Below are 26,883 nucleotides of genomic sequence, written 5' to 3' on the forward strand. Positions count from 1 at the left end.
GTGGCCATTCTTGGTTTTCAATTTGACTACATCTGTAATTAATTAAAACCCAAGCTGTTTGGCACACCTCTAAGGGATTTTTCTTGAGTAGATCATTTGAGGGATGAACCACCTCTAATCTGGGCCACACTTCTTTTTTTAATTCAACCCAGAACCAAAACCGTCAACTACAGTTAGGATTAGGATGAATCACTCCATTTCAGTTAATTTATCCAGATAAACCCTCACAGGAGTACCTTGCCTCCTGGGTGGCAATATTAATCTTCATGTCCCTTAAATCCCTCTACCGTTCAAACACCTTCTATGGCTCCCTGTGGCTCACATGAGGCGTGTACCCCGGATGTTTGGTGAGGCTCAGACAAGGTGACAAGAGATTTTTATTCCTGGAAATGCGCAGGCGGGTGGGTGGATGGGGTGGTCCCAGGCCAGCTGTAGGGTCACTGCGCGCCTGCGCTGAGCGGCTCCACCTGCAGCCACAGCCCGCCCTCTGCGCGCAGGATCAGCTCTGGCTTCCTGCGGGGCTCCTTGTCATCCGGCAGAACGCGGAAGCGCAGCAGAGTCAGCGCCAAGGCCACTTTAATCTCGCTCATGGCGAAAGCCTGTCCTATGCAGTTCCTGCAGGAAGGCGGGGTGGGGACTCTGACTGTGCCCTAGACTCTACCCGGGACCAACACAGCACTAGAACCTGGTCCGAGGCTGAGGCATCTGGGACCTACATGGGCGTAGACATCCTCAGAGCCTAGGCCAGATCAATAACAGAACAGGCCAGTGCGGGATTCTGAGCACAGAAAAGGACTCTTCACTTTCTCCTCCCTGGTTCCCCAAACCTTTGCACAATTCTGTGCAGGGAGGCAGAAAGGAGACTTTAACCTCCAAATACCCCAACTCCCTCTGTCCTCAGCCCTAGGCCCCTCTCCCTCAGTCCTGGCCTCACCTGGGCCCAGCCGAGAAGGGAATAAAAGCCAGGGATGACCTGCCCTTGACTTTGTCTGCATCAAAGCGGAAGGGGTCGTAGACCTGCAGGAGACATGGAGCCACGGAGGGTGAGGGCCATTGCCAGTGTAGCCAGGATCAAAGTCCTCAGTGTGCAGTAGAAGGTCGGAGTTGATTTATCTACCTCCTGGGATGCAGCGAGGAATAGTTGGGAACCCTGGATTCCATCCCAGCACAAGCATAAAACTGATGGCTGCAAACCTGTCATCCCATCAGGAGGCAGGAGGATCAAGGGTTCAGGGTCAAATCCTGTATAAGGACTTCCTGACACCCTGCTTTATAAAACCCATGACTGGGGCTAGGGAGGTAGCTGAGTTGAAAAAGCAAACCTAGCAGGCACAAAGCCCTGGATCCCATCCCAAGCGCCACATAAACCAGGCGTGGTTCTGCATACCTGTCATCCTAACACTGAGCGGGTGGAAGCTGGAGGATCAGAAGTTTATGGTTATCCTGGGCTACGGGTTAAGTTGAAGCCAGCCTGAGCTACATGAGACCTTATCCAACAAACAAACAAAGAGACTGTCCTCTTGAGAACCCCAGCCCATAATATAGAATTAAGAGGGACAGCACCTCTGGGTCTGGCCACACAGCTGGATTGTGATGTGTCCCAAAAATACTTATTCGGCAGATGACACCTGTGGGGGAAATGAAGCAATGAAGACAAACGGCTGCAGCCTGGATCCACTGTCTGCCCAGACCCCTCCTCCCTGGTGCTGCCTGGATCCACTGTCTGCCCAGACCCCTCCTCCCTGGTGCTGCCTGGATCCACTGTCTGCCCAGACCCCTCCTCCCTGGTGCTGCCTGGATCCACTGTCTGCCCAGACCCCTCCTCCCTGGTGCTGCCTGGATCCACTGTCTGCCCAGACCCCTCCTCCCTGGTGCTGCCTGGATCCACTGTCTGCCCAGACCCCTCCTCCCTGGTGCTGCCTGGATCCACTGTCTGCCCAGATCCCTGGTGCTGCAGGCACCTTTAGGGATGATCCGGCCATCTGGGAGCATAATGTCCTGAGTGCAGCAGCGGGAGACTGCAGTGACAGGAGGATGCAGCCGGAGGCTCTCCTTAATGCACTTGGTGAGAAATGGCAGCTGGGCCAGGTCGTCCCTGAGGAAAAAACAAAAACAAAAACAAAACAAAACAAATAATAGAGCTAACCAGACCAAAAATGAGAGAACCTCAGAGAACTTCAACCCCTCTGTGACTCAGTGAAACCTTTCCCCTGTTTTGAGTGCTAAGATGGATGGAGTGCTTGAGAATTGGGAAAACACAGGCTAACTGCATGGCTCAGAGAAGAAAAGCAGCTGCCAGGAAGTCTGAAGACGACTTCAATCTCCAAGAGAGACATTACTTAATTAACTAATTAACTAATGCAAAAACAAAAAAAAAAAAAAACAAAAAATAAAAACAGAATCCCAACAATAGAAAGGCTGAGACAGGAGGATTGAGAGTTCCAGTCCAGCCTTTGGCACACAATGGCACTCTGTCCCAAAAAAACATTCCTTATTAATTAACAGTTGGTTAGCTTTCTGACTACTTAGTTTAATTGTGTCATTCTTAGTGATTAACTTATTAATTAATCAAAAGCATTTTAAATCAGATAATTAAGAGTACCAAAGAAAGGTTAGCCAGGTGGCTTTACAATCTTTTTCTGAGAGAACAAAAGTGTAATGCCAAGGGTATAAAGGTTTACAAATGGACAGGACAGCTGGCTTAGTGTTTACAAGGACCTGAGTTCAAGTCTCAGCACTACAGGCAGCTCACGACTGCCCCATACACTCCAACTCCAGAGGCTCTGTCGCACGCTTCCGACCTCTGCAGACACTGCACTCACATGCAAATACGCACATACATACACGTATATAATTTTAAAATAAAAATAATTTTAATTTAACAAGTTGCATAAAAATTATTCGTTCTGGAAAAAAAAGAGAGAAAAGTCAAAATACAAAACAGTAGAAAGAAGACAAATGGGTCTAAAGCTTTGCTTTTGTCATCGTTGCACTAGAGACACCAGAAATGCAGCTAGCCAAGGTGGGGAAAAGGAAGGAAGGGATGCAGCTTGTCGTGTAAGGGTGACTGTGTCCTTTCAGCAGAGAGAGACATTGCAGGTGGTTGTTTTGGGTTTGGTTTGTGCCTTAGTTAGGGTTTTACTACTATGAAGAGACACCATGACCAAGGCAACTCTTATAATGACAACAATTCACTGGGGCATGCTTATAGCTTCATAGGTTCAGTCTGTTATCATTATGGCAGAAAGCATAGCAGCATCCAGACACGATGGCACTGAAGTTGCTGAGAGTTCTACCTCTCATTCTGAAGGCAGCTGGTAGGAGACTGGCTTCCAGGAAGCTGAGACAAGGGTCTTAAAGCCCATGCCCATGGTGACATACTTCCTCCAACAAGGCCACGCCTCCTAAGAGTGCCACTCCCTAGGCGAAGCATATTCAAACCACCACAGTTTGTTTAGTTTTGGTTTTGTGGTGCTAAGGATCTAGCCTGTGGGCTTGCACATTCTAGGTGAGTGCTCTACCACCAAGCCGCAGCCACAGCCCCAGGCAGAATCCATGGGAAAACATCAACAACTAATGAGCCAGTGATATAGCTGAAATCTTGAATCTGTCTTCTTTTGGTATGTTGTGATTATTTAAAATTTTAGGACCTGATGCTGCTAAATCTGCACCTGAAAATATGAACTCCAGAGCACACCACTCACTCCTGTGGCCCAGCACCACATCGTCCTAAAGGCTGCCTGGTTGCTAGTGTTAGCATTCTGTCTAACTCCACCCCACAGTTACCTGGCAACAGCCAGGTAGGCCTGGCCCAACTTGCCCCACCCCCTTGATCTCCTGCTCTCTTGCCTCTTGCTCCTCCCTTCCCCTCTCCCCTTCTTCATTCCCTTCCCCCCCTCCACGTGGTCATGTCTGGCCTCTACTCTTCTCTCTCTCTCTCTCTCTCTCTCTCTCTCTCTCTCTCTCTCTCTCTCTCTCTCCCTCTCCCTCTCCCTCTCCCTCTCCCTCTCTTTTTCTCTCCCTCCCCCCTCTCTCTTCCTTTCTCTGCCTCTACCACTGTCTTATCTCCCCTCCCCATGCCCTGAATAAATTATTCTACACTATACCATCGTGTAGCTGGTCCCTCAGGGGGAAGGGATGCCTCAGCATGAGCCCACTGAGACATCCTCTTTACCCACACCTCACCACACCCACCCACAGAACATATTCCATATCTCTTTATCTTTTTATAAACACATCAGCTAGCTTTTTCTTTGTTTATGTATCCCTCTGTGATGGTTTGTATATGCTCGATCCAGGGAGTGGCACTATTAGAAGGTGTGTCCCTATTGGAGGTGTGTCACTGTAGGTGTGGGCTTTAAGACCCTCATTTTAGCTGCCTGGAAGTTAGTATTCTGCTAGCAGCCTTCAGATGAAGATGTAGAAGTCTCAGCCCCTCTTACACCATGCCTACCTTGGTGATAATGAACTGAACCTCTGAACATGTAAGCCAGCCCCAATTAAATGTTGTTTTAATGTTATAAGAGTTGCCTTGGTCATATCTGTTCATAGAAGTAAAGTCCTTTGAGACACCCTCTAAGGATGCCTCTTTGTTTTGATTTTTTACAAGTTTTAAATTGTGTATTGTGGCTGTGTGTGAGTGTATACATGTGTACACACATTTTTATGCAGGTGCCCAAGGAAGCAGGTAGCATTGAATCATCTGGAGCTAGAGTTATAGGCAATTGTGAGCAACCCAATATGGGTTCTGGGAACTAAACTAGGGTCCTCTGCAAGAACACTGTACATTCTTAGGCACAGAGCCATTTCTCCATTTTTGTTTTTTTGTGTTTTGAGATGAACGGGGTCTTGCTATCCTACCCAAACTTATCTTCAACTCATATATCTCATATATATATATTATTATTAATATATTATATATTATTATAATATATTATATGTTATATGTTATATATTAATATATAATTAATATAATATATATTAATTTTTTTATATCTTCAACTCTTGCTTCAAGGGATCCTTTTGCCTCAACTTCTAGACTAAAGGGACTAAAGGTGCTCCCCAAGACACACAGTTCACCTGATGTTTCTAAGAAACTCCAATAAACTAAGTTAAAGATTTTCTGGAGGACTAAAGACTTGTACAGTTAGGTCAATCTGAAAATGAAAGATTAAGGAGAACCTTGAAGAATCCTACAAGGACCTTTAAGATACACACAGCTGGCCTGCCTCTCCTTTGCTCAAACACTTCCCCTGACTCCCGATTAGCCCTGGGTTAAAATCAAAGTCACTAACATCGCTTTTCCAGTCGATTGACACTGGCCTCAGTTGCTGCCATCTTGATTCATCACAGCTCCACCACAGGAACTCGAATACACACACCTGCATGCACACACAGAGAGATGCACATGCAGGCACACACACAGGCACACAAGCGTGTGCAAACACATGTATGCACACACACATGTACAAGTACATACACACACATGTGCACATGCACACCTTTTTTCTTGTCTCCCACGCCTTCATTTCCACTCCTCCCTCTTCACCTCCATCTCTCAAAGTCTTTGTACCCTGTGCAAATGCAGACCTGCTCTTCTCTTCCTTCCTCTGCCATCTCTTCTCTTCTCTAGAGAAAAGAGCCAGGAAAGGAGCTCAGAAGCACTCCGGCACCTGACTTACCACTCAATCTCCTCAGGCTCACGGTCCCTCAGGAGCTCCCGAACCTCCTGCCGGCAGTGCTCCTGGTATTCCGGGTGCCTTGCCAGGTTATACAGGATCCAGGAGAGCCCACTGGCTGTGGTGTCATGGCCTGAAAGGCAGACAAGTTGCCTGGGGTCTCTGGGCTGCTTCAGCACCACCAAGTGGACAGCACTAAGGTGGCTCGCCCCACCCCACACCCCACCAGTAAGGACATAGAAGGGGAAAAAGTAGAAGGATCCAGGGCCTACAACCTGTGGCCAGGATGCCTATTCCTCAGCCCTCTCTGTAACAGTTCACAGGGACACTCATTCACCTCCAAACATGAAGGTGTTAGCCTCTGCTCGGATGTCCTCATCAGACAGAGCCTTTCCATCTTCATCCTGAAGACAAGGCAAGAACTTGAGTTTAACCCCTGGGATCTACATAGAAGGAGAAAGTCTATTCCCTCACAATGTCCTCTGACCCTGCTATGTGCACTATGGCACAGGCACCCACACAAATAGACACCATAATTAATTAATCAGTCAATAATTAATTAATTGGTGTGATTTTTAAATGCTAATAAAATTGAAACCAAGAGTCTTCTCTCCTGGGAGCCCTTTAGCTTGCATGCCAATGCGTGGCACTAAGGACACCTAACCTTACTTCATAGTGTAGTTTCCTCTCTCCCTTCCTTCTTCCTTAATCCTGCAACCATCCCCCACTCCTTCCCTCTTTACAGGGAAGAAGAAACAGATGTGACAACTATTGTACCTAAGCCCCAAGCTTATGTATCTTAGCATCTGAGCCTTGCTGCTTGAAATAGTCGCTGTTATCCAGGGCCAGGAAAGTGATTCAGTTGGTAATGCATTTGCCACTCAAGCCAGAGAACCTGAGTTCAGATACCCAGCACCCACATAAAAGCCAGACATGGCAGCCACTGCCTGTGAACCTGGCACTGAACAGGTGGACATAAGTGGGTTCCTGGAGCTCATTAGCTATCCAGTGTAGATGGTCTGTGAGCTCCAGGTTCAGTGACAGACTGTGCCTCAAAAAAACTGGTGAGAGCTCAGCAGGCACCACCGAGCCAAAAGACCTTAGTTAGATACCAGGGACTCACATAATGGAAGGAGAAAACCAATTCCTTCAAGTGGTCTCTGACCCGTGAGCACACACATACACTTGCACACAAGTGTGTGCACGTGCACACTCTACCAACCAACCAATCCATCAATCAAATAAAATGTAATCAAAAGGCAAGGCAGAAGGGCAGGAAAGATGGTGCCATGGTTCACTTGCTATTCTTGCAGAAGACCAGGGTTCAATTCCCAGCACCCAGTTACTGGCTCAAATTCCAGTAACAGGAGATCTGAAGCCATTTTCTGACTTACATACATGCAGACAAAACATTCATAACATAAATGAATAAATCTAAAACCATTTTTTAAAGCAAGATGGAGAATAATGAAGGAAGACACCCAGGACCAACCTCTGTTCTCTGTGTGAACATGCACACATGGGCAGGGCCAGCCTCTGTTCTCTGTATGAACAGGCACATATGATCACAGACCCTCCAGCACATACATGCAAATACATTCACGCTTTTTAAAATGCTACATGCACAGCTGAAAGTATTGTATGCCCAGTAAGAGAACCCTGGAATGGGAACTTTGCTATCATCCTGACTGCTGTTACTGCAGACAGAGCTATTATGCCCCTGGGCACTGAGGCTACTGCCACAGTGCCATAAGAAGAGGTACATACTGCACAATGACACTAATTTCTAAAACCCAATGTTCTCCAGAGCTTCAGCCATGAGGTTCCTATTTTATCATTGCTAAAGCCAGGGATGCATGCTGTCCCCAGAGCCCCTGTCCTCAAATACCTTCCGAGGCTTCCCACAGCCCAAGATCTACCTCTTTTCTTTCCCTCAACTCTTTTTTTTTTTTTTTTAGAAAGAGTCTCATGTAACCCAGACTGATATCAAACTCATTCTGTAGCCAAGGATAGCCATGACCTTCTGATCCCCTGCCACCAATACATGAATACTGGGATGACAAGCAGGGGCCACCAGGCCCTGTTTATAAAGTGCTGGGATGGAAGCCAAGGCCTTGTGCATGCTAAGTGAGCACTATATTATCTGAATCCTATTCTCAACCCCAGAGGAGTAAGGAATCCACTCTCACTGTCCCCTGGTATGTGCAAGACTCTGTCCCTGGCTGGTGGGAAATGATACTCACCCACCATGATGCATCTCCCCTGGAGATGTGTGACCCTTTCTCCTTTTTAAACTAACAACATGAAAGGCAGGTCACCACAGACTTTATTCCCTTCTCAGCTAGGCCCAACTGAGTCCAGGGACCTGGGGTGGTTGCTAGGGTCTGGGCCTGACAAATGGGGATGGCATGGTTGGTATTCAGGGTCTCCATCCTGCTCTTTGTGCAGGGTATGTGCAAAGGTTTAGACTTATAGTTGAAATTGTACGAATAGATAGCATCCCTGCCTTCTGGTCTGTGCCTGAGCACTGAGCAGATCTTGGGCTTAAGCTCTGCATCTAATACCACAAAACCCAGAGGAGGCAGGGCTCCCAGGAGCTCTAACCTCAGCAAAATCTTAGGTAAGGAGACAGCAACACTCGCCCCAAACAAGGAGTAACTGGGACCCACTGAGACACAGGAATTCACTCCTGGCCAGGAGCACTGGTTCCTTCAGGTCTGTGCCTGAGCACTGAACAGATCCTGGGTGGCAGCTCTAACCCCAACAGCAACATGCACCCCAAACAGTTCTGACACAACCAAGATAATAGGAAAGACAGGTTCCAGTCACAGATAACACAAGTAACACTAAGATCCAGATGGCGAAAGGCAAGTGCAAGAACATAAGCATCAGCAACCCAGGATACTTGGCATCATCAGAACCTAGTTCTCCCACAATAGAAAGTTCTGAATTCCCCATCTGACCAGGAAAGCAAGATTCAAATTTAAAATCACTTCTAATGATGGTGATACAGGACTTTAAGAAAGACATAACAGTCTCAAAGAAATTGAGAACACATGTAAACAGGTAGAAGCCCTTGAAGAAGAAACACAAAAATCCCTTAAAGACTTACAAGGAAACACAATGAAACAAGTGAAGGAATTGAACAAAACCATCCAGGACTTTAAAATGGAGGTAGAAACAATAAAGAAATCCCAAAGGGAGACTACCCTGGAGATAGAAAATCTAGGAAAGAAATCAAGAGTCATAGATGCAAGCATCACCAACAGAATACAAGAGATGGAAGAGAGAATCTCAGATGCAGAATATACCACGGAAAACATTGACACAACTGTCAAAGAAAATGCAAAATGCAAAAAGCTCCTAACCCAAAACATCCAGGAAATCCAGGACACAATGAAAAGACCAAACCTAAGGATAATAGGTATAGAGGCCAGTAAATATCTTCAACAGCATTATAGAAGAAAACTTCCCTAACATAAAGAACAAGATGTCCATAAACATACTAGAAGCCTACAGAATGCCAAATAGACTAGACCAGGAAAGAAATACCTCCCGTCACATAATAATTAAAACACCAAATGCACAAAACAAACAAAAAAAAAAGAATATTAAAAGCAGTAAGGGAAAAAGGCCAAGAAACACATAAAGGCAGACCTACCAGAATTACACCAGACTTCTCACCAGATACTATAATAGCCAGAATATCCTTTACAGATGTCATACAGACCCTAAAAGAACACAAATACCTGCCCAGGCTACTGTACCCAGCAAAAGCCTCAATTACCATAGATGGATACTCCAAGATATTCCATGACAAAACCAAATTTACACTATATTTTTCCACAAACCCAGCACTACAAGGGTTAATAGAGGGAAAACTCCAATACAAGGAGGGAAATTATACCCTAGAAAGAGCAAGAGAGTAATCTTCTTCCAACAAATTCAAAAGAAGATAGCCACACAAACAATGCCACCACTAATAACAAAAATAACAGGAAACAACAATCTCCTTTCCTTAATATCTCTTAACATCAATGGACTCAATTTCCCTGTAAAAAGACATAGACTAATGGACTGAATATGTAAACAGGACCCAGCATTTTGAGGAAACCCATCTCAGTGACAAAGAGAGACACTACCTCAGAGTAAAAGGCTGGAAAACAATTTTACAAGCAAATGGTTCCAAGAAACAAGCTAGAGTAGTCATTCTAATATAGAATAAAATCTACTTTCAACCAGAAGTTATTAAGAAAGATAAGAATGGATACATCAAGACAATTATCCATCATGATCAAGTAGGCTTTATCCCAGGAATGCAGGAATGGTTCAATATATGGAAATCCATCAATGTAATCTACTGTATAAACAGACTCAAAGAAAAAAAAACCACATGATCATCTTCTTAGATGCTGAAAAGCCTTTGACAAAATTCAACATCCCTTCATGATAAAAGTCTTATAAAGATCAGGAATCCAAGGCCCATAGTAAAAGCAATATACAGCAAACCAGTAGCCAACATCAATCTAAATGGAGAGAAACTTGAAGCAATCCCACTAAGATCAGGGAATAGACAAGGCTGCCAACTCTCTCCCTACCTACTCTCTGGCTAGGACTTCCAGTACTATCACTATAGTACTATCACTATAGTACTGGAAGTCCTAGCCAGAGCAATTAGGCAACAAAAGGAGATCAAAGGGATACAAATAGGAAAGGAAGAAGTAAAAAATATCACTATTTGCAGATGATATGATAATATACTTAAGTGACCCTAAAACTTCCACCAGAGAACTCCTAAACCTGATAAACAACTTTAGCAAAGTGACTGGATATAAAATTAATTCAAACAAATCAATAGCCTTCCTTCACTCAAAAGATAAACAGGCTGAGAAAGAAATTATAGAAATGACACCCTTCACAATAGTCACAAATAATATAAAATACCTTGGTGTGAATCTAACCAAGCAAGTGAAAGATCTGTATGACAAGAACTTCAAGGCCCCAAAGAAAGAAATTGAAGAAGATCTCAGAAGATGGAAAGATCCTCCATGCTCATGGATAGGCAGGATTAATATAGTAAAAATGGCCATCTTGCCGAGAGCAATCTACAGATTTAATGCAATCCCCATCAAAATTCGAACTCAATTCTTCACAGAGATAGAAAGAGCAATTTACAAATTCATTTGGAATAACAAAAAAACCAGGATAGGGAAAATTATTCTCAACAATAAAAGAACTTCTGGGGGAATCACCATCCTTGACTTCAAACTGTACTACAGAGCAATAGTAATTAAAAACTGCATGGTATTGGTACAGAGACAGGCAGGAAGATCAGTGGAATAGAATTGAAGACCTAGAAATAAACCCCCATACCTATGGTCACTTGATCTTTGACAAAGAAGCTAAAACCATCCAGTGGGAAAAAAAGACAGCATTTTCAACAAATGGTGCTGGTTCAACTGGTGGTCAGCATGTAGAAGAATGCAAATTGATCCATTCTTATCTCCTTGTACAAACTCAAGTCCAAGTGGATAAAGGACCTCCACATAAAACCACATACACTGAAACTAATAGAAGAGAAAAATGGTGAAAAGTCTCAAACACACTGGCACAGGGGAAAAGTTCCTGAACAGTCTACCAATGGTGTAGGCTCTAAGATCAAGAATTGACAAATGAGACCTCATAAAACTGCAAAGCTTCTGAAAAGCAAAGGACACCGTCAATAGGACAAAGCGGCAACCAACAGATTGGGAAAAGATCTTTACCAATCCTACATCACATGGAGGGCTGATATCCAAGGTATACAAAGAACTGAAGAAAGTAGACTCTAGACAAATAACCTGATTTTTAAAATGGGGTACAGAACTAAACAAAGAATTCTCAAGTGAGGAAACTCGAATGGCTGAGAAGCACCTAAAGAAGTGTTCAACATCCTTAGTCATCAGGGAAATGCAAATCAAAACAACCCTGAGATTCTACCTCTCACCAATCAGAATGGCCAAGATCAAAAACTCAGGTGACAGCAGATGCTGGTGAGGATGTGGAGAAAGAGGAACACTCCTCCATTGTTGGTGGGATTGTAAACTGGTACAACCACTATGGAAAGCAGTCTGGCGAGTCCTCAGAAAATTGAACATAGTATTACCTGAGGACCCAGCTATACCACTCCTGGGCATATACCCAAAAGATGCCCCAACATACAACAGGGACACATTCCCCATTATGTTCATAGCAGCCTTATGTCCTTCAACAGAGGAATGGATACAGAAAATGTGGTACATTGACACAACAGAGTATGTCTCAGCTATTAAAAACAATGAGTTCATGAAATTCTTAAGCAAATGGATGGAACTGGAAAATATCATCCTGAGTGAGGTAAACCAATCACAAAAGAACACACATGGTATGCACTCACTGATAAGTGGATATTAGCCCAAAAGCTCACAATACCTAAAATACAATGCATAGACCACATAAAGCTCAAGAAGAAGGAAGACCAAAGCATGGGTGCTTTGGTCCTTCTTAAAAAGAGTATCAAAATACTCGACCAGAGCTCCCAGGGTCTAAACCTCCAGCCTGGGAACACAAAGGAAGGGACTCATGGCTCCAACTGTATAGGTAGTTGAGGATGGCCTTGTCGGGCATCAGTGGAAGAGGAGGGCCTTGGTCCCTGAAAGTTTGGATACCCTAATGTTGGGGAATTTGAGAGCAGGGAGATGGGAATGGGTGGATGGGTGGGGATGCATTCTCATAGAAGTAGGAGGAGGGGGATGGGGTAAGGGGTTTTGGGGGGAATGGGAGAGGGGATAACATTGAAAGGTACATACATAAAATATCCAATAAAAAACAGATAATGGATTTGGCAATTGTAGTCGAGCAATTGAGACTTTTTATCAATAGTCTATTATAGGGATTCTGTATAATCCTCAAGGACAAGGTATTGTGGAAGAGGCCCATGGAACTTTAAAAAGATTGGTGAGACATACTATTGCTGAGACAAAAAATGATGCCGACCTAAGAGCTTGCTGAGTGCCCTGACAAGGGTGACTGGGGAGCTGTATTGGACATGTGTTCCTGACCCACCTTTGCTTGACTATATCCCAGATGGGACAAGCTGCCTTGCATCAAGTTTTTAGACCTTGTGGGACAGAGAATCAAAAAGAGAAATTATAATGTCTCTTGTATTTTTCTTAAAGATGACCAGCTATTAGGACTCAATCATGTACTGGTCTAGAAATCAAACCAATATGGGAAATAACAGTCTACATTTGGAAGGCTGGATCTGGACATTTTCATAGACACATTTGGAAGTTAGCTGTAGTTCACTATGATGTTATGACAGCAAGAGATAAAGTTGAGACAGGATCTGGATTTCAAACAAGGGTTAGTGCATGTTTTAAAGCTGTTTTAATTGTCAAGCTAAAATTAGTTTTGTCTCTTTTACAGTATTTAATGTAAGTTGCATTGATTGTACACTTTCTAATTGTGTTAGTTTGTTGGAACCTGGCATGTCTATTACAGGGGTCTATCAACCAGCTTCTGTCTTACTGCCCTGAGTATTAGAAAACCTTGATTCTCTGAAAAAAGCTTGAAGTGCTGGAAGAAGTAAGTTAGGCTTTAAGCAGAAGTAAGAAGGGTAAGAAGTAAGTAAGAAGGGTGACGGGCTTGATTACTGCTAGTATAACGGCATTAATTTCATTAATTGCTAGCACCACTGCTTCTGAAATAGCATTGACACAAGGAGTTAAGACAACTGTTTTTGTTAACCATCTAGCAAAAAAATGTTACTAGTGTATTGAGTATACAAAAGAATCTATATAGGTACCTGGAACAATGGATGATGCTCTATAACCTATTCAAATTATTTGAAGGAGGTTCAGGGTTCAAGAGTTAAGAGCCATCCAAAGTGTCATGACAAATATCATTGGAGTAGTGTTACTTCTAAAATTTACAATGATCGTCATTATAATTAGAAAAAAGTTTAAAGACACCTGTAGGGTATTTGGCACAATCCTAACACCTCTCTGGGTGTGTTAACTTTGCATAGTGAGATTATGAATTTAAAGAATGCTGCTCTGTTGAGCTTTGATGCTGCAGATAATGCTGATAAAATTATCCATGGCCTGAGGTCAGTATTTCCATTTTGGTCAAACCTCAGAAATGGCATATATAGCTTGATCACGCTAGCCCTTCTTGTCCTGGGAATACTTTTATTCCTGCCCATTGTGTTAAAGCTTGTCTCTAACTACATCAACAGGCTGGCAGCCAAAGTATATGACTTGAAACTGAAAATGGACCCCCAGACAGAGTTATTAATTTAACAAGCTGGCAAGCCAAGAATGGGTGAGATTCTGCACAGAGCCTTACCAACCTAAAACATAAGTGCATTGCTTATGATAATGTATATTCCACAATGGGTAAGGAAAGCTTTCTTGTCAGAACAACCTAAGACAGACTCAGTCTGGTTTATGCAATAAAAAGAGGGAGATGTGGAGAGCTTTTGGGGCTGCCTGGCAGGCATCTGTCATTGGCCAAGGACAAGGAAATGGACTGCAGGCAGAAATCTGACATTAGGCTAGAACAGAGAAATAATTATAGGCAGAAATCTAAATCTTAAGCTAGAACAAAGAAGTAGGCTTCTAGCATGAAGATGACTTTGGGCTAGGACAGGGAAGTAGGCTCAAATATTTTGGTCATCCTGATGAGCCCTTAGAAATAGTGATCACAGGAGTGATCACAGCACTCTGTTTATTGTCGTGCATGTTCTTTGATTATCTGGGTTTATTGTCTTCCTTGTTCCTGGACTATTTGCATCTATTGTATTGCTAGTTCCTCAACCTAGAACTGACCTTAATAGTTGCATGTAATTTAAACAGTATAAAGGCAAAAAAGGAGGAGGAGAGATTGGATAGGGGATTAATGGGTGGGGGGAATGGGGAAGGGGGATGGCATCTGAAATGTAAATAAATAAAACATTGGATAAAAATAATTTAAAAAAATAAAAGAAAGAAAAAGAAAAAAAAAAAGAACAGCACCCCTGGCTTAGAGACCCTCACTAGTCTGAGTTGGCTCAAGCAGTATAGATACCAATGCAGAGTTCCAGACACCTTAGCTTGCCAGGCGATAAAGGACTTGGGGCCTGGTTCCAATGAGAGGAGCCTACATAGAGTATAGGACATAGAAAGGGCAAAGCTTGGCTTTGTCGTGTCCCGTTGTCATCCCAGCCCCAGGATGCCCCAACCCCAGGCTGTTCTCCTTTAGGAGCCCACCTTGCTCAGCAGGAGCACATCAATGAAGTCCAAAGTCTTGGCCCTGGCCTTGGCCTTGAGGACATCATCACCACCCTCATCGGGGAGGGTGCTGCGCCGCTCCCGGATGACAGCATCAGTGAAGTCATGTACTAGGCGGCAGGCCTTCCGGAAGCGCCTCCCATCACAGGTGAGGTGATAAAACAGGTCCACATGCAGAAGCAGATTCTGGTGCCTTCTGGCCACTAAGGCACTAAGTTCTAAGATGGCAGCGATGTATTCACTAGGTTTCCTGGAGGGTGTGAGCAGAAGTGATACTTTAACATATGTTGTGAGCTACCGTAGGGGTGCTGGGAACTGAACCTGGGTCCTGCACAAAACCAGCAAATGCTCTTAACCACTGAGCAGTCTCTCCATCACCCACAAGTTATTACTTTTTTTGTTCTGTTATTATAAGAACTTCATCAAATTGTTTCATGCTGAAACATAGAGTTTGGGGAAACCTGAACCAGGCCATGATCATTTTGCCTCATTGGTCTCACAGAGGTGAACTTCGATGGGTTCACACTTTGTTCTGTCCTGAGTGCCCATCTTTAGGGAATAAGTATTTGGTTGAATCTCCCAGGGAAAAAAGCTAGTTTGTCAGCCACAGGGAAGTGCTCTCTGGTCTTCAGTTGTTCATTGCATTTCTGTGAGCTGCCTCTTTTGCGGCTCAGGATACAGTGTGAACACCAGGCTCCTCCCCTTCCTGCTCCACCCAGCATCCAAACTGTCCCACCTCCTTCCTCAAACTCTGTGCCCATAGTGCACAATTATCTTCCAACAGTCCTGGAGCTCAGTTCTATCCCCAGTGTCCTCACATTCAGTGGAAAATCATTTGTGCCTTTAGAACAGAGCTCAGCTCAGACCCTGCCCATCTTCTGTCCCCATAGCTCTGTTCTGTATGTGGTAGTCAGCCTTGGGAGCCTTGTGGGAGGAAGTTAGGTCATTGAAGAGGACATTGGGATTCTGGCTGTTTCTTCTCTCTCTTTTTAAAAATCTTTTTCTTGGCATCTGTTGCACACAATGACTGGTTTCATTATCACACTTTCGCTCACTCCTGTATATTATCTACTTTAACCATCTCCACCCCAGTACACTCTCTTTTTCCCCTCACACTCCTGCTAATTGAGTTCTTCCCAACTTCTCTTCTTTCCATTTCCATGTTTATGACTATTAATTATTATTACTGGAGACTCAATGAGTTTAGCGAGGGTTTATTTACAGGAAATATGGACACCTTACCAGTGGATACACCACTAAAGAAAATGTTTCTGTCACCAGCAACTATTAACTGCCTTATCATATAGGAATTTCCTTTGAACTGAAGCATTCCATCCTGGAACAAGATTCATTAAGACTCAGGAAGTAAACAACTTTCAAGTCTCGGGAAATCCCTGAAACTCACCAGAATCACAAGGTCCCTCCTTCCCCAGAGTTGCATAAGTGGTAAGGACTGCTGGGAGAGGAGATTCTCTGACCTGTAGAGCTACAGTTATGGAGTTTCAGCTTTGTGAGCTGTCGCCCATGCTGGGGTGAATTTTGGTGATACAGCTGTCATTTCTGCTCCTTAGAAATGGGTGAAACCCAATAAAACTGATAAGTTTGCTGAGTTGGGCCTTGGCAGTGTTTTATATATATATTTCCAGGAATAATGTCACAGAGCCTGCCTACAGAGCCCCAGGTACTATAGTCCCAGGTGGGGACTAATGACCTCCTCCCCCACATCTCTACTTTTAAGACCCCTCTTTTCCATGCTTCAACTTTGAGGTGCTACCTCATCACAGGAGACAGATGATTGGCTGAAGCCTCTGAGACCTTGTGCTCCAACAAACCTTTCTTCTCTTGATGTTGACTGTCTCAGATATGTTGTTACGGTAAGAGAAATCTGACTATTGTAAACCCAAACAAACATACCTTCAGTGTTTTCCTTTAAATCTTGTAATGAAGTTCATATCCCTTGGCCTAGCTTTTCAGGATCCTTAATATTGAGCCACCATCCCAGTCTCCTCCATACCCTCATCTGCAAGGCATAGCACTTCACTGTTTAACGCAGATAGCGTCTCCGTGCTGTCATATGAACAATTGCACCTCCTGGAGGGACCACTCACCCTCTTCCCTCCAGGGTTCTTTAATACTAGTTCTGAGCCTCCTCCTCCTCCAGGAAAACTCTTCTCCTTTCTCTATCCTCCTCCCTCGCTTGTGTCTATGGGCCAGGTTCCCAGGCTAGGACAGGTACTTACTCCTGGCAATTGCTGTCAAAGCTGAAAACACACTTCTGCAGACTGTCCAGGGTCATCAGGCTGATGTGTTCAAACATGTCCAAACAGGCACTGCCCTTGGAGGTCAGGCGCTGCCACTTGGCCTGGCCAGAGAAGGGGACAGGAACAAGGCTTGGTCTTGGCACTCAGAGCCTCTTCCCAACTCCAGTAACCAGAAAGAAGCCCTGAAGCAGCCTCTGATTTGATGTGTGCCAAACCAACATAGAGCCAGTGCTCCACCATCCTCAGATTGCTTCTTTAGCTGGGTGGACTTGAACAAGCTCCCAGATATGTCAAACCTTTAGATTCACTCTTGCTGGGCAGAAACGCCCTCTACTTCACAAGCTCGTGAAAGTGAAAGCAGACAGTGGCTATTACAGAATCAGCATATGAGACCATGCTTGACACACAAGATGTTCAGTCAGTGTTATCATCCCTGTTATAAATTTATTTCAAAAAATATCCCTGATTACTGGTGAGACAGCTCAGGCAGGAAAGTATTGACCATCCAATCATGAGGATCTGAGTTCAATTCCTAGAACCCTTGGGGGAGGGGTGTTTCTGTTGTTTTTTTGTTTATAAGTAGTATGATGACAAGGATTTGTAATCCTAGCCCCAGAGAGGTGGGGACAGGAGGAGGGTCCCTGGGGCTAGCTAGCCTAACTTAATTGATAAGCTTCAGGCAATGAAAGACCCTGTGTTAAAAAAGCACAGTGGATTGTGACTGAGGAGGACACCCAAAGTTAACCCCTGGTCTCCACATGTGTGCACACGCATGCACACACACACACACACACACACACACACACACACACACACACTTGTTGTGAGAGGTGGTTGCTCCTGGTCACGAGAATTCTTTCTAGGAATTCCAGTACTTTACTATCCTATTGTTCCGTACTGGGGTAACTTCTCAGATGTGTTTGCAGGGGACAACTCAGAGAACAGCAGTTACTTCCTTAGAAAAATCCCAGGCTTCCTTAAGTTTCCTATCACAGAAGATCCCAGCCTGGCATGACCACTCATGCCTTTAATCCCAGCATGCAAGATGAAGAGACAGGATCCCCAATGCAAGGTGGCTATGGAAACTAACTATCGGTGAACTCAGGGTTTGGTTAAGAAACCCTGCCTCAGTGAGTAAGGCTGAAAGAGATGAGAGAGAGATGGAAGATTCCCAACATCAAATCTGGGCCTCCCTACACATACTTGTGAACATATATACACACATGCACATATTCCACTCATACATGTGAAGAGAAGGAAAAGATGTAAGCCCTTAGTGACTTCTGTCTTCTTTCATTCAAATGGAACCCTGTGTCATGGGAACATCCTCAGATGCCTTCTGGAGGGAAAGAACCACAGGGACAAAATTTCAAGAGTCCCTTCTGGAGCCACTCCAAAACCTTGTAAAGAATTTTTTATTTGTGTGTGAACATCTGTGTCTATGCATGTGCATGTACACATGGATGCAGTGCTTATGAGGGCCAGAAGAGGGCATCAGATATCTTAGAGCTGAGCTGGTTGTAAACCACCTGATAGGATAAGAAGGCAACTCCAGTCTTGAGGCTACTCTATCTAAATCAGCCTGGAGTTGAACAAGTCCTCAACACGAAAGATCTGAGCCAGAATCAAGGGGCATTCATTCCTCCTGCCCATCTGACAGCCATATGCCATGATTAACATGAAAACCAACCCCCTGGCCTACATCACTGTCAGCATCCTCAGCCTTTATTGCTTCCAACCAAGGAGTTTAGAATGATTTGCTCCTCATCTGTATTTTCTATACAGCCTTCACCATGACTGTTCAGTTTTCAGAGTGACCACGTGGGAAACTAACTCCTAAGTGCCCACTGTGTTTGGGGACCTGAGTCCATGATATCATCACAGGCACAAAGGAGAGATTTTAACCTCATTTTGCAGTTGTGGAAACTGAGGGTTGGAGAGAATTGGCAATGACTCACACAAATGTTCCATGATGATTAATGTTGACTACCAACCTCACAGAATATGGAATTACCTAGGAGACAAGCTTCCAGGCATGCTTGTGAGGGATTCTCTGTACTAGGTTACCCTCTGGGCATGCCTGAAGGATCATCTAAATGTGATGACTAGTTTTTTGTTTTTGTTTTTGAAGTAGATATCACTGTCTATTTTATTGACTTCCACTTGATTTTCACTTAAAAATGAAAAATAGGCGCACATACAAAAGGCAGCTTCCATAAATACTTCAGAAACTATTTACAACCTCCATCTTGGAGTTAAGTACTCACTCTCAAATCATCTGAATTTAGAAATCTTAATGGCTCCACTAATTCTCACATTGGTTAAAGTGATGGCTAGTTTTGACTACAAACTTGTCCCAAGTTAGAATCACCTGGGAAGAGAGTCTCTCCATGAGTTTTCTAGACCAGGGTGGCCTGTGGGCATGAAGATGTGGAATTGTCTTAACTGTTAATTGGTGCAGGAAAGCCCATCCTACTGTGAGTAGCACCATCCCCTAGGCAGAGTGGGCACAGATCCACGTGTTTGCTCATTCGGCTCTTGACACATTCAGTCCCACTTCTACTTCCTTGAAATGAGACTTGAGCCAAGCAAACCCATCCTCCCCTAAGCTGCTTTTTGTCACAGCAACAAACATGAAACCAGGACTAAACTTAGTTGGGTTGACAAATTGCAATGATCCATCTTAACAGGATGCCTCTTCCCTGGGCTGGGATCCTGAGTTGAAGGAAGAGAAAGTGAGCCAAGCGCCAGCATCTGTCCCTCTTTGCTTCCTGAGGCAGCGGGAGCAGCTGCCTCCCACTTCTGCCTCTCTGACTCCCCAAACAGATGTATTGTGACCTTAAACTGTGAGGAACTAAACCTTCCCTCCCTGAAGTTGCTTCTCTCGGGGTATTTTATCACAGCCTCCATCTGAGCAAGGGCTGGAGACCAGATCTGTTACAGCCCCTTCATCCCCCAGACTCCAGCTAGGGACTTGGGTCCCAGGGACTCACATGCATGATGTTGGTGCTGTCATTAAAAATCTTCACATAGGGCTTCAGGATGTTGAAGTGGAAGGCAGGTGTCAGCATGCGACGGTGGCGGCTCCACTTCTCACCAGTACTCACCAAAAGGCCATCCCCTGATGGAACAGCATGGCAGTAGGTAAGGACAGCATCTTCCCAGCACCCCAGGGGCATTTCCAGCCCCTCACCTGTAGGTACTCACCCAGCCACGGCTTCAGGAAACGGTAGAAGACTGTGTCCTTCGGGGCAACTGAAGCTGATGTGAACAAAGACCATCGGGAGCCATGGCAGGAGGGAGAGCATGGGAGAGATGGGGCCCTCAGCCTGGTATCTGCACACTCCCCTCCCTCCAAGTCCATATGGTAGGTTTGGGGGCAGGGATAGAGGGAGACAAGGGGGGTCAGACCAGACAGCACTAGATAGAGAGAAGGCGTAGCCTAACATGACACACCCTGCAGCACACCTTCACATGGCTACTGCATGGTCTAACCTGTTTACTCTGCACAGCATCACACTCTGCAGACCTTTTCAGAGACCCAGTGTTCCTGTCCACCCCAGCATGTGTTGACATCTCCTGACACAGTCACATGACATGGACATGCATAGGCTAACAAGACTGAAACACACATGACCTGACCTAACTGTGACACAGATGGCTAAACACACCTCAGCACACCCAACTGACACGTGTCAGATGTGATTTGAAAGTTCATTTCTGGGCCAGGCATGGAGAATGCCTCTAATCCAAGCACTCTGGAGAGAAAGGCAGGTGGGTTTCTGTTCACTTTAGGCTAGTCAGAGCTACACTGTGAAGATAAAACATAGTGTTTAGGAAAATAGAGTTTTAGAGGGGGACAGCAAGATGGCTCAGTAGGTAAAGGTACTTGCCACCAAGCCTCGTAACCTGAGTTTGATTCCTGGGACCTACACAGTGGAACTAGCTCTTGCAAGTTGTCCTCTGGCCTCTACCTTGTTCTATAGCACACACACATACACACGCTAAATAAAAGTAAAAATAATAAAACTATTAAAATTAACTTCCCTGGTGTAACCTACATAGATTTTAACGCTACTCAGATTTTTCTCAAATAAGGCCTCAGTCATATCTTAGAAAGTCCTTTGTCCCAGACTTCAGACACTCCAAACAGAATCTAGACATAACCAGGAGGAAAAGACTATTTCTAAAAATACCTCATATAGGAGTCAGTCAGAACCCAGCATGTCCCAATTGTTTATATGGCGCCACAGAGAACCACTGGTATATGAGCCCAGGTGGGAACCTGGCCCAGCCAGATAACAGCACACACCAGAAAGATGGAGGCCACCCAGAAAACATCACATGGCATGCTCCAAACAGGAGCCCATAGCCACGGATGAGTCAGGTGATTCTAGATGAGGCACAGTGGGGATATTTCTACCACAGTTCTTCTGGAGTAGAGTGCACTTGAGGGTCAAGGTTGTGCAAGCTGGAACCAACATGGTGTCTACCTGGAGCCAAGACCACAGGCTTGATGAAGGCCGGGTGGAATATGCGGATGACAGGGTGCCACGGCCCCACCCACCAGCAGCACACATCCCTGAAGGTTCGCGCCAGACTCTGGATGTACAGGAGCCCTTCCTCTGAGCTCTGGATCTGTAGAAGAGGACCCAGTGTTTGCCTCTCTGGGCTGGCAGAGAGAACAATCAGGTAGAAAGCCACAGGGAGTTCCAGGAATTCCATTCAGGACTTCATCCACAGTGCTGAGCCCTGCCTGTCCCCACACCCCCAACCGCGCGCGCGCGCGCGCGCGCGCACACACACACACACACACACACACACACACACATCTCAGTCCTGAGACAGAAGACACATCCTCATTCCAGCTCCTAAACACTATATTTTATTTCATTGTAGTCTCTTGTTTTGCTGTGTGTGCATATTTATGTGTGTGCACATGTGCACATGATCATGTGTGTGAGTACATGAACAGAGTCCAACTCCAGGTAACCTCAGATGCCGTTCAATTTGTTTTCTAAAAATATTTTTATTACATTTTACTTATTTTGTGGCAGGTGATGTTCTATGGTATACATTGTGGAGGTCAGAGGACAACTTGCAGGAAGGAATTGGCTCTCTCCTTCCACTATGTGAGTCCCAGGAACTGAACTCAGATCACCAGGCTTAAGGGAATGCACCTTTACTTTACTGGTGAGATGAACCATCTCACCAGCTCCAACTTGGTATTTGTGGAGTCTCTTTCACTAGGCTGGATCAGTGATTAAACTAGACTGGTGAGCCGGCGAGCTCCTGGGACCGCAGCTAGTCTGAACCTCCCCAGTGCTGGAATCACGCTTGTGGACCAAGCACTTCCCCAGCCTGCTGAATATCGTATTAACCTGTTCTCCTTCATCCCGCTTTCCATATAGAAACAGTTGCCCATGATGGACCTGGTTTCCCACATAGCAAGTGGCATGTCTGGGGCCTGAGCCTAGGATTGTGCATCCCCAGAGTCATACTTAATGCATGCCTTGTGGAAGTCACTTACAGGACCGCCAGAGGACAGTGAGCTCTCTCATGGAACTGACTCTCAGACTCATTATTGTGGGCATGCCTGAGGGGAACGTTTTGGTTGTTGTTAACTGAAGTATAAAGACTCAGACTTTTGGGGCAGCACCATTTCATACTGACCCTTGTTCTATGTTTTCTTTCCTTCTTTCTTTCTTTCTTTCTTTCTTTCTTTCTTTCTTTCTTTCTTTCTTTTTTTCTTCTTCCTCTTCCTCTTCTTCCTCCTCCTTTTGGTTTCTTGAGACAAGATGTCTCTGTGTATCTCTGGCTGTCTTGGACTACATTTGTAGACCAGGCTGGCCTCAAACTCATAGAGATCTACCTGAATCTTCCTCCCTTGTTCTAGTTTTATTCTGTAACTGTGATTTAAAAGAAAAAAGAAAAGAAAACCACTATGGTGATTTGAATATGCTTGGCCCAGGGAATGGCACTATTAGGAAGCATGGCCTTGTTGGAGTAGGTGTGGCCTTGTTGGAGTAGGTGTGGCCTTGTTGGAGTGGGTGTGGCCTTGTTGGAGAAAATATGTCAATGTGGGGGTGGGCTTTGAGATCCTCCTCCTAGATGCCTGCAAACAGTCTGCTCCTGACTTCCTTTGGATGAAGATGTAGAACTCTCAGCTCCTCCTGTACCATGCCTACCTGGAAGCTCCCATGCTTCCTGCCTTGATGATAATGGACTGAACCTCTGAACCTGTAAGCCAGCCCCAATTAAATGTCCTTAATAAGAGTTGCCTTGGTCATAGTGTCTGTTCATAGCAGTAAAACCCTAACTAAGACAACCACCCTGACCAAAGGCAACTTTGGGAGAAAAGGGTTTATGTGCCTTCTTCTCCCAGGTCACAGTCCATCACTGAGGAAAGTCAAGACAGGAACTCAAACAGAGACCTAGAGAAAGAAACCGTGAGGGAAAACTGCTCACTGGCTCACTCCGGCTTGTGTTTATCTACCTTTCTCATGCTGCTCAGGCATACTTGTCTAGAGACAATACAGCCCTCAGTGGCCCAGGCTCTCCTCCATCAATTAACAATCAAGAGAATGCTCGCACAGACACCAGACATGTCCGTAGGCCAGTCTGTAGAGGCAGCAAGATTCCCTCTTCCATGAAGTGTCAAGTAGATAATCAAGATTATTCATGACTCTGTGTGTGTGTGTGTGTGTTGTGCATGTGTGTGCGTGTGTGTTGTGCATGTGTGTGCATGTGTGCGTGCACACATGTGTGTGTATGTGTGTGTGGTGTGTGTGGTGTGTGCATGTGTGCATGCATGTGTGCGCACACACGTGCGTGTATGTGTTAAGTGTGCTCACGCGCACGCGCACATACATGCAGTATATGCAGAAGCCAGGAAAAGGGTGTTGGATCCTGGAGCTGAAGTTATAGGTGGTTGTGAGCTACCCATGTGGATGTGTGAGCTACCCATGTGGATGCTAGAAAACAAATCAGGTCCTCTGCAAGAATAGTCAGTGCTTTCAACCATCACGCTATCTCTTCAGAGCCTTGGCCAAACTACAAATTTTTCCGTATTCTTCTGCCCTGCTATTTTTGTTCCTCGTTCTCAGTGTAAACATATCAAAAAGCAGACATCGATACCATGCAACAGCCTGGAAAACCTGCTACCTTGACATTTCTTATCAAGTAAACTAGTTTGCCATTTTTTAAACACTGTCTTGAGACATGTGCAGAGACGGCTCAGTAGTTAGGAGCACTTGCTGCTCTTGCAGAGGATCCAGGTTTGAATCCCAGCACCTGACTCACATGAGGCAGCTTACAAATCCCTGCAACTCCAGCTCCAGATGGTGTGGCACCCTCTTCTGGCCTCTCCCCAGGCACTGCACATGCACACATGCACAGATACAAATAAAACAAATCTTTAAACTCACCCTCCCACAAAGTTTCAAGCAGGAACAAAATGTCCATAAGCTCTGTGCAGTGTGCTACACAGGAGGTGAGTGTGAGAGTTTCCCTGGGATCATGGCAGCCCGTGACAGACATCGGATCCCATTACAGATAGTAGTGAGCCACCATGTGGTTACTGGGAATTGAACTCAGGACCTCTGGAAGAGCAGTCAGTACTCTTAACCGCTGAGCCACCTCTCCAGCCCGCAAAGGGAGTTTTAAATCAGGACTCTGTGGTGCAGCTTCCATAAGGTTGCCACACATGACAAAGATACAGCCATTTGGGGTCACCCATGAACCCATAAGTAACCCCTCAACTGTTCTCTGTAAAAACTCCTAAGAAGCCCATAGTTCTCATCAAGCTGGACACTGAAGGACATGTTATGTTGGTGTCTACCTGGGATGAATACAAACTTGTTCACATCTCCTCAGGAAAGTTAACAAGACACCCATGTGGTCTCTGGTTCTTCCTGTGAGGGAGAACCACATCTGGGAACTTGTAGCCTTGACAGACCCCAAGGGAGCAAAGGAGACCTCTAAGTCTCCATCAGTGTGGCCACGTTCACCTGTCCTCTGCTGACACCAGGCTCTGGCAGAGCAGCCTGTGTGTGGCCCTGCTGAATCTCTGTACACTTGGCACTGCACCAACTTACAAGGAAAGCAAATGTCTCCAAATCACACAGGAAAAACAAGATCGAGGTCTACGCTCAGGTCTGCTGTGGAGGATGGGTTCTGAGAAGGCTTCCAAAGAGGAAGTGAGTGGCTGGCTCATATCTAGATTGTGCAACAGGACTCATTGGTACATCTCAGTGAAGAAGCCAGACATAAGAGGAAGATGCTGAAGAATGGAGAGTTAGGAAATCAGCCCTCAGAGCTCCCCTGGACCAGATATGCCCCCTGGGTGTGCCTGGGTAGGGATTGCAGCTCATTTCTGTGACCAGTGGGAAGCCAGAGATGAGCTGAAAACAAATGGTATCATGAAGACTGGCCCTGGTCTCCCCTCAGGAGGGCTCAAGTCCAGCACAGCAGAACCTGGGAACACCAGGGTCCTTACTCTGTTGGAGTAAGCCTTGCTGGGAACCCTGCAGCATGCCCACATGTGCAGAGAAGACAGGCTGGTGAAGGACTCAGAGAAGACTCCATGTGGAAAAGGCTCAGGACAGTGCATCTGTGAATGATGGCATTCTGCTGTCCTAGGCCCCAGCACAGCCCTGTGCCAGCTCCCTGGGTTCTATTCCAGGATCCTTACAACTCCTTCCACCCTGACACCCCAGGCCCACTTCACTGCCACACTCACCAGGCCTAGGTGTCCCAAGAGCCAGTTTCGTTTAGGGGGCTGCGAGAAACAGCGGAGGCGATGAGAGGTCTCAAAGACAGCGTAAACCTGGGTCAGGATGTAAGCCAGGAGGCAGGAGACCCCAGTCAGCAGCAGCAACAGCCATGGAGAGGCTGCTGTGTGCCCCAGGCCCAGCCAGGACAGGCTCAGCTGTGACATCCTGCAGGGCAAATGTACACAGGGTGAGATCCTGGGGCATGGAAGAGAGACAGGGTGGTCTGGGGCAGTGGACAGGGACAGGGAATTAAAGAGTTGGGGATAAGGCCTGGGGAAGTAGGGAGACCTGAGACAATGCACTGGAGGCAGGTAAGGAGGGGAGAAGAGAAGAGGAAGAGAAGGAGATGCAGAGGAAAGGATGGAGGAGGGGGAGAAGGCAGGAAGGGATTGGTTAGAGTTTGAGTCATGGACTATTAGCCAGAAATCAACATGTGCTGCTGACCCCTAGCCTAGCACCTCTCAGCCCCACTGGCCCTAGTCTGGTACCTTCTCTCAGGAGCACTGTTTCCCAGGTCTGTCTCTCCCCTTCTGTGGCCCCTGACGGGGACACCTGGAGAAGTCTAGGCTGGACCAGCCAATCCCTTGCAGGCCCAGCTTCCTCTCCCTGCCTGGATAGGTGGCCATCATGTGGGGGTGGAGCCAACCTGGAGCAGAGGGGAACCAATTCAAGACTGCACAGTCAGGGTCACCAAGCATGAGTGTCAGGTCCTCGGGACATCACACCTCTTGTGTAAGGACTCTGGAGGAAGCAGTGGACAGTTCTGTGAAGATAAAGTCCCACAAAGAGGGTGTGAGGAAACAGGCTGGTCACCACTGTGGGACTTGTTATGGACTAAGACTCTGCTCTTGGTAAGGTGGGGAAAGTGCTGTGGAACCTA

General features: G+C 45.7%; 1 protein-coding gene across 1 annotated transcript; it reads right to left on the reverse strand.

Annotated features, from left to right (window-relative positions):
• Positions 1-359: 359 nt before the first annotated feature.
• Positions 360-26,603, reverse strand: LOC117721636 (cytochrome P450 4F3). The gene is made up of 13 exons (XM_034520443.2): positions 26,492-26,603; positions 25,970-26,168; positions 21,723-21,867; positions 20,437-20,490; positions 20,223-20,350; positions 17,209-17,330; positions 14,948-15,218; positions 6,016-6,082; positions 5,682-5,811; positions 1,962-2,095; positions 1,564-1,628; positions 935-1,017; positions 360-615 (listed from the first exon to the last, which is right to left on the reverse strand). Exons 2-13 carry the CDS (start codon positions 26,165-26,167, stop codon positions 438-440), a joined length of 1,575 nt encoding a protein of 524 aa, XP_034376334.1. The 5' UTR covers position 26,168; positions 26,492-26,603; the 3' UTR covers positions 360-437.
• Between the last annotated feature and the right edge of the window lie 280 nt (positions 26,604-26,883).

This window comes from Arvicanthis niloticus, chromosome 16 (assembly GCF_011762505.2).
Source record: "Arvicanthis niloticus isolate mArvNil1 chromosome 16, mArvNil1.pat.X, whole genome shotgun sequence".
NCBI lineage: Eukaryota > Metazoa > Chordata > Mammalia > Rodentia > Muridae > Arvicanthis > Arvicanthis niloticus.

Bases quoted from the DNA above. Each gene is read 5' to 3' on its own strand.
- LOC117721636 (XM_034520443.2), bottom strand. From the start codon at position 26,167: ATGTCACAGCTGAGCCTGTCCTGGCTGGGCCTGGGGCACACAGCAGCC. The intron at 1,629-1,961 runs GTGCCTGCAGCA...TTTCCCCCACAG, and splicing joins TGGCCGGATCATCCCTAAAG to GTGTCATCTGCCGAATAAGT. The intron at 616-934 runs GTGAGGCCAGGA...GCCTTCCTGCAG, and splicing joins CCCTTCTCGGCTGGGCCCAG to GAACTGCATAGGACAGGCTT.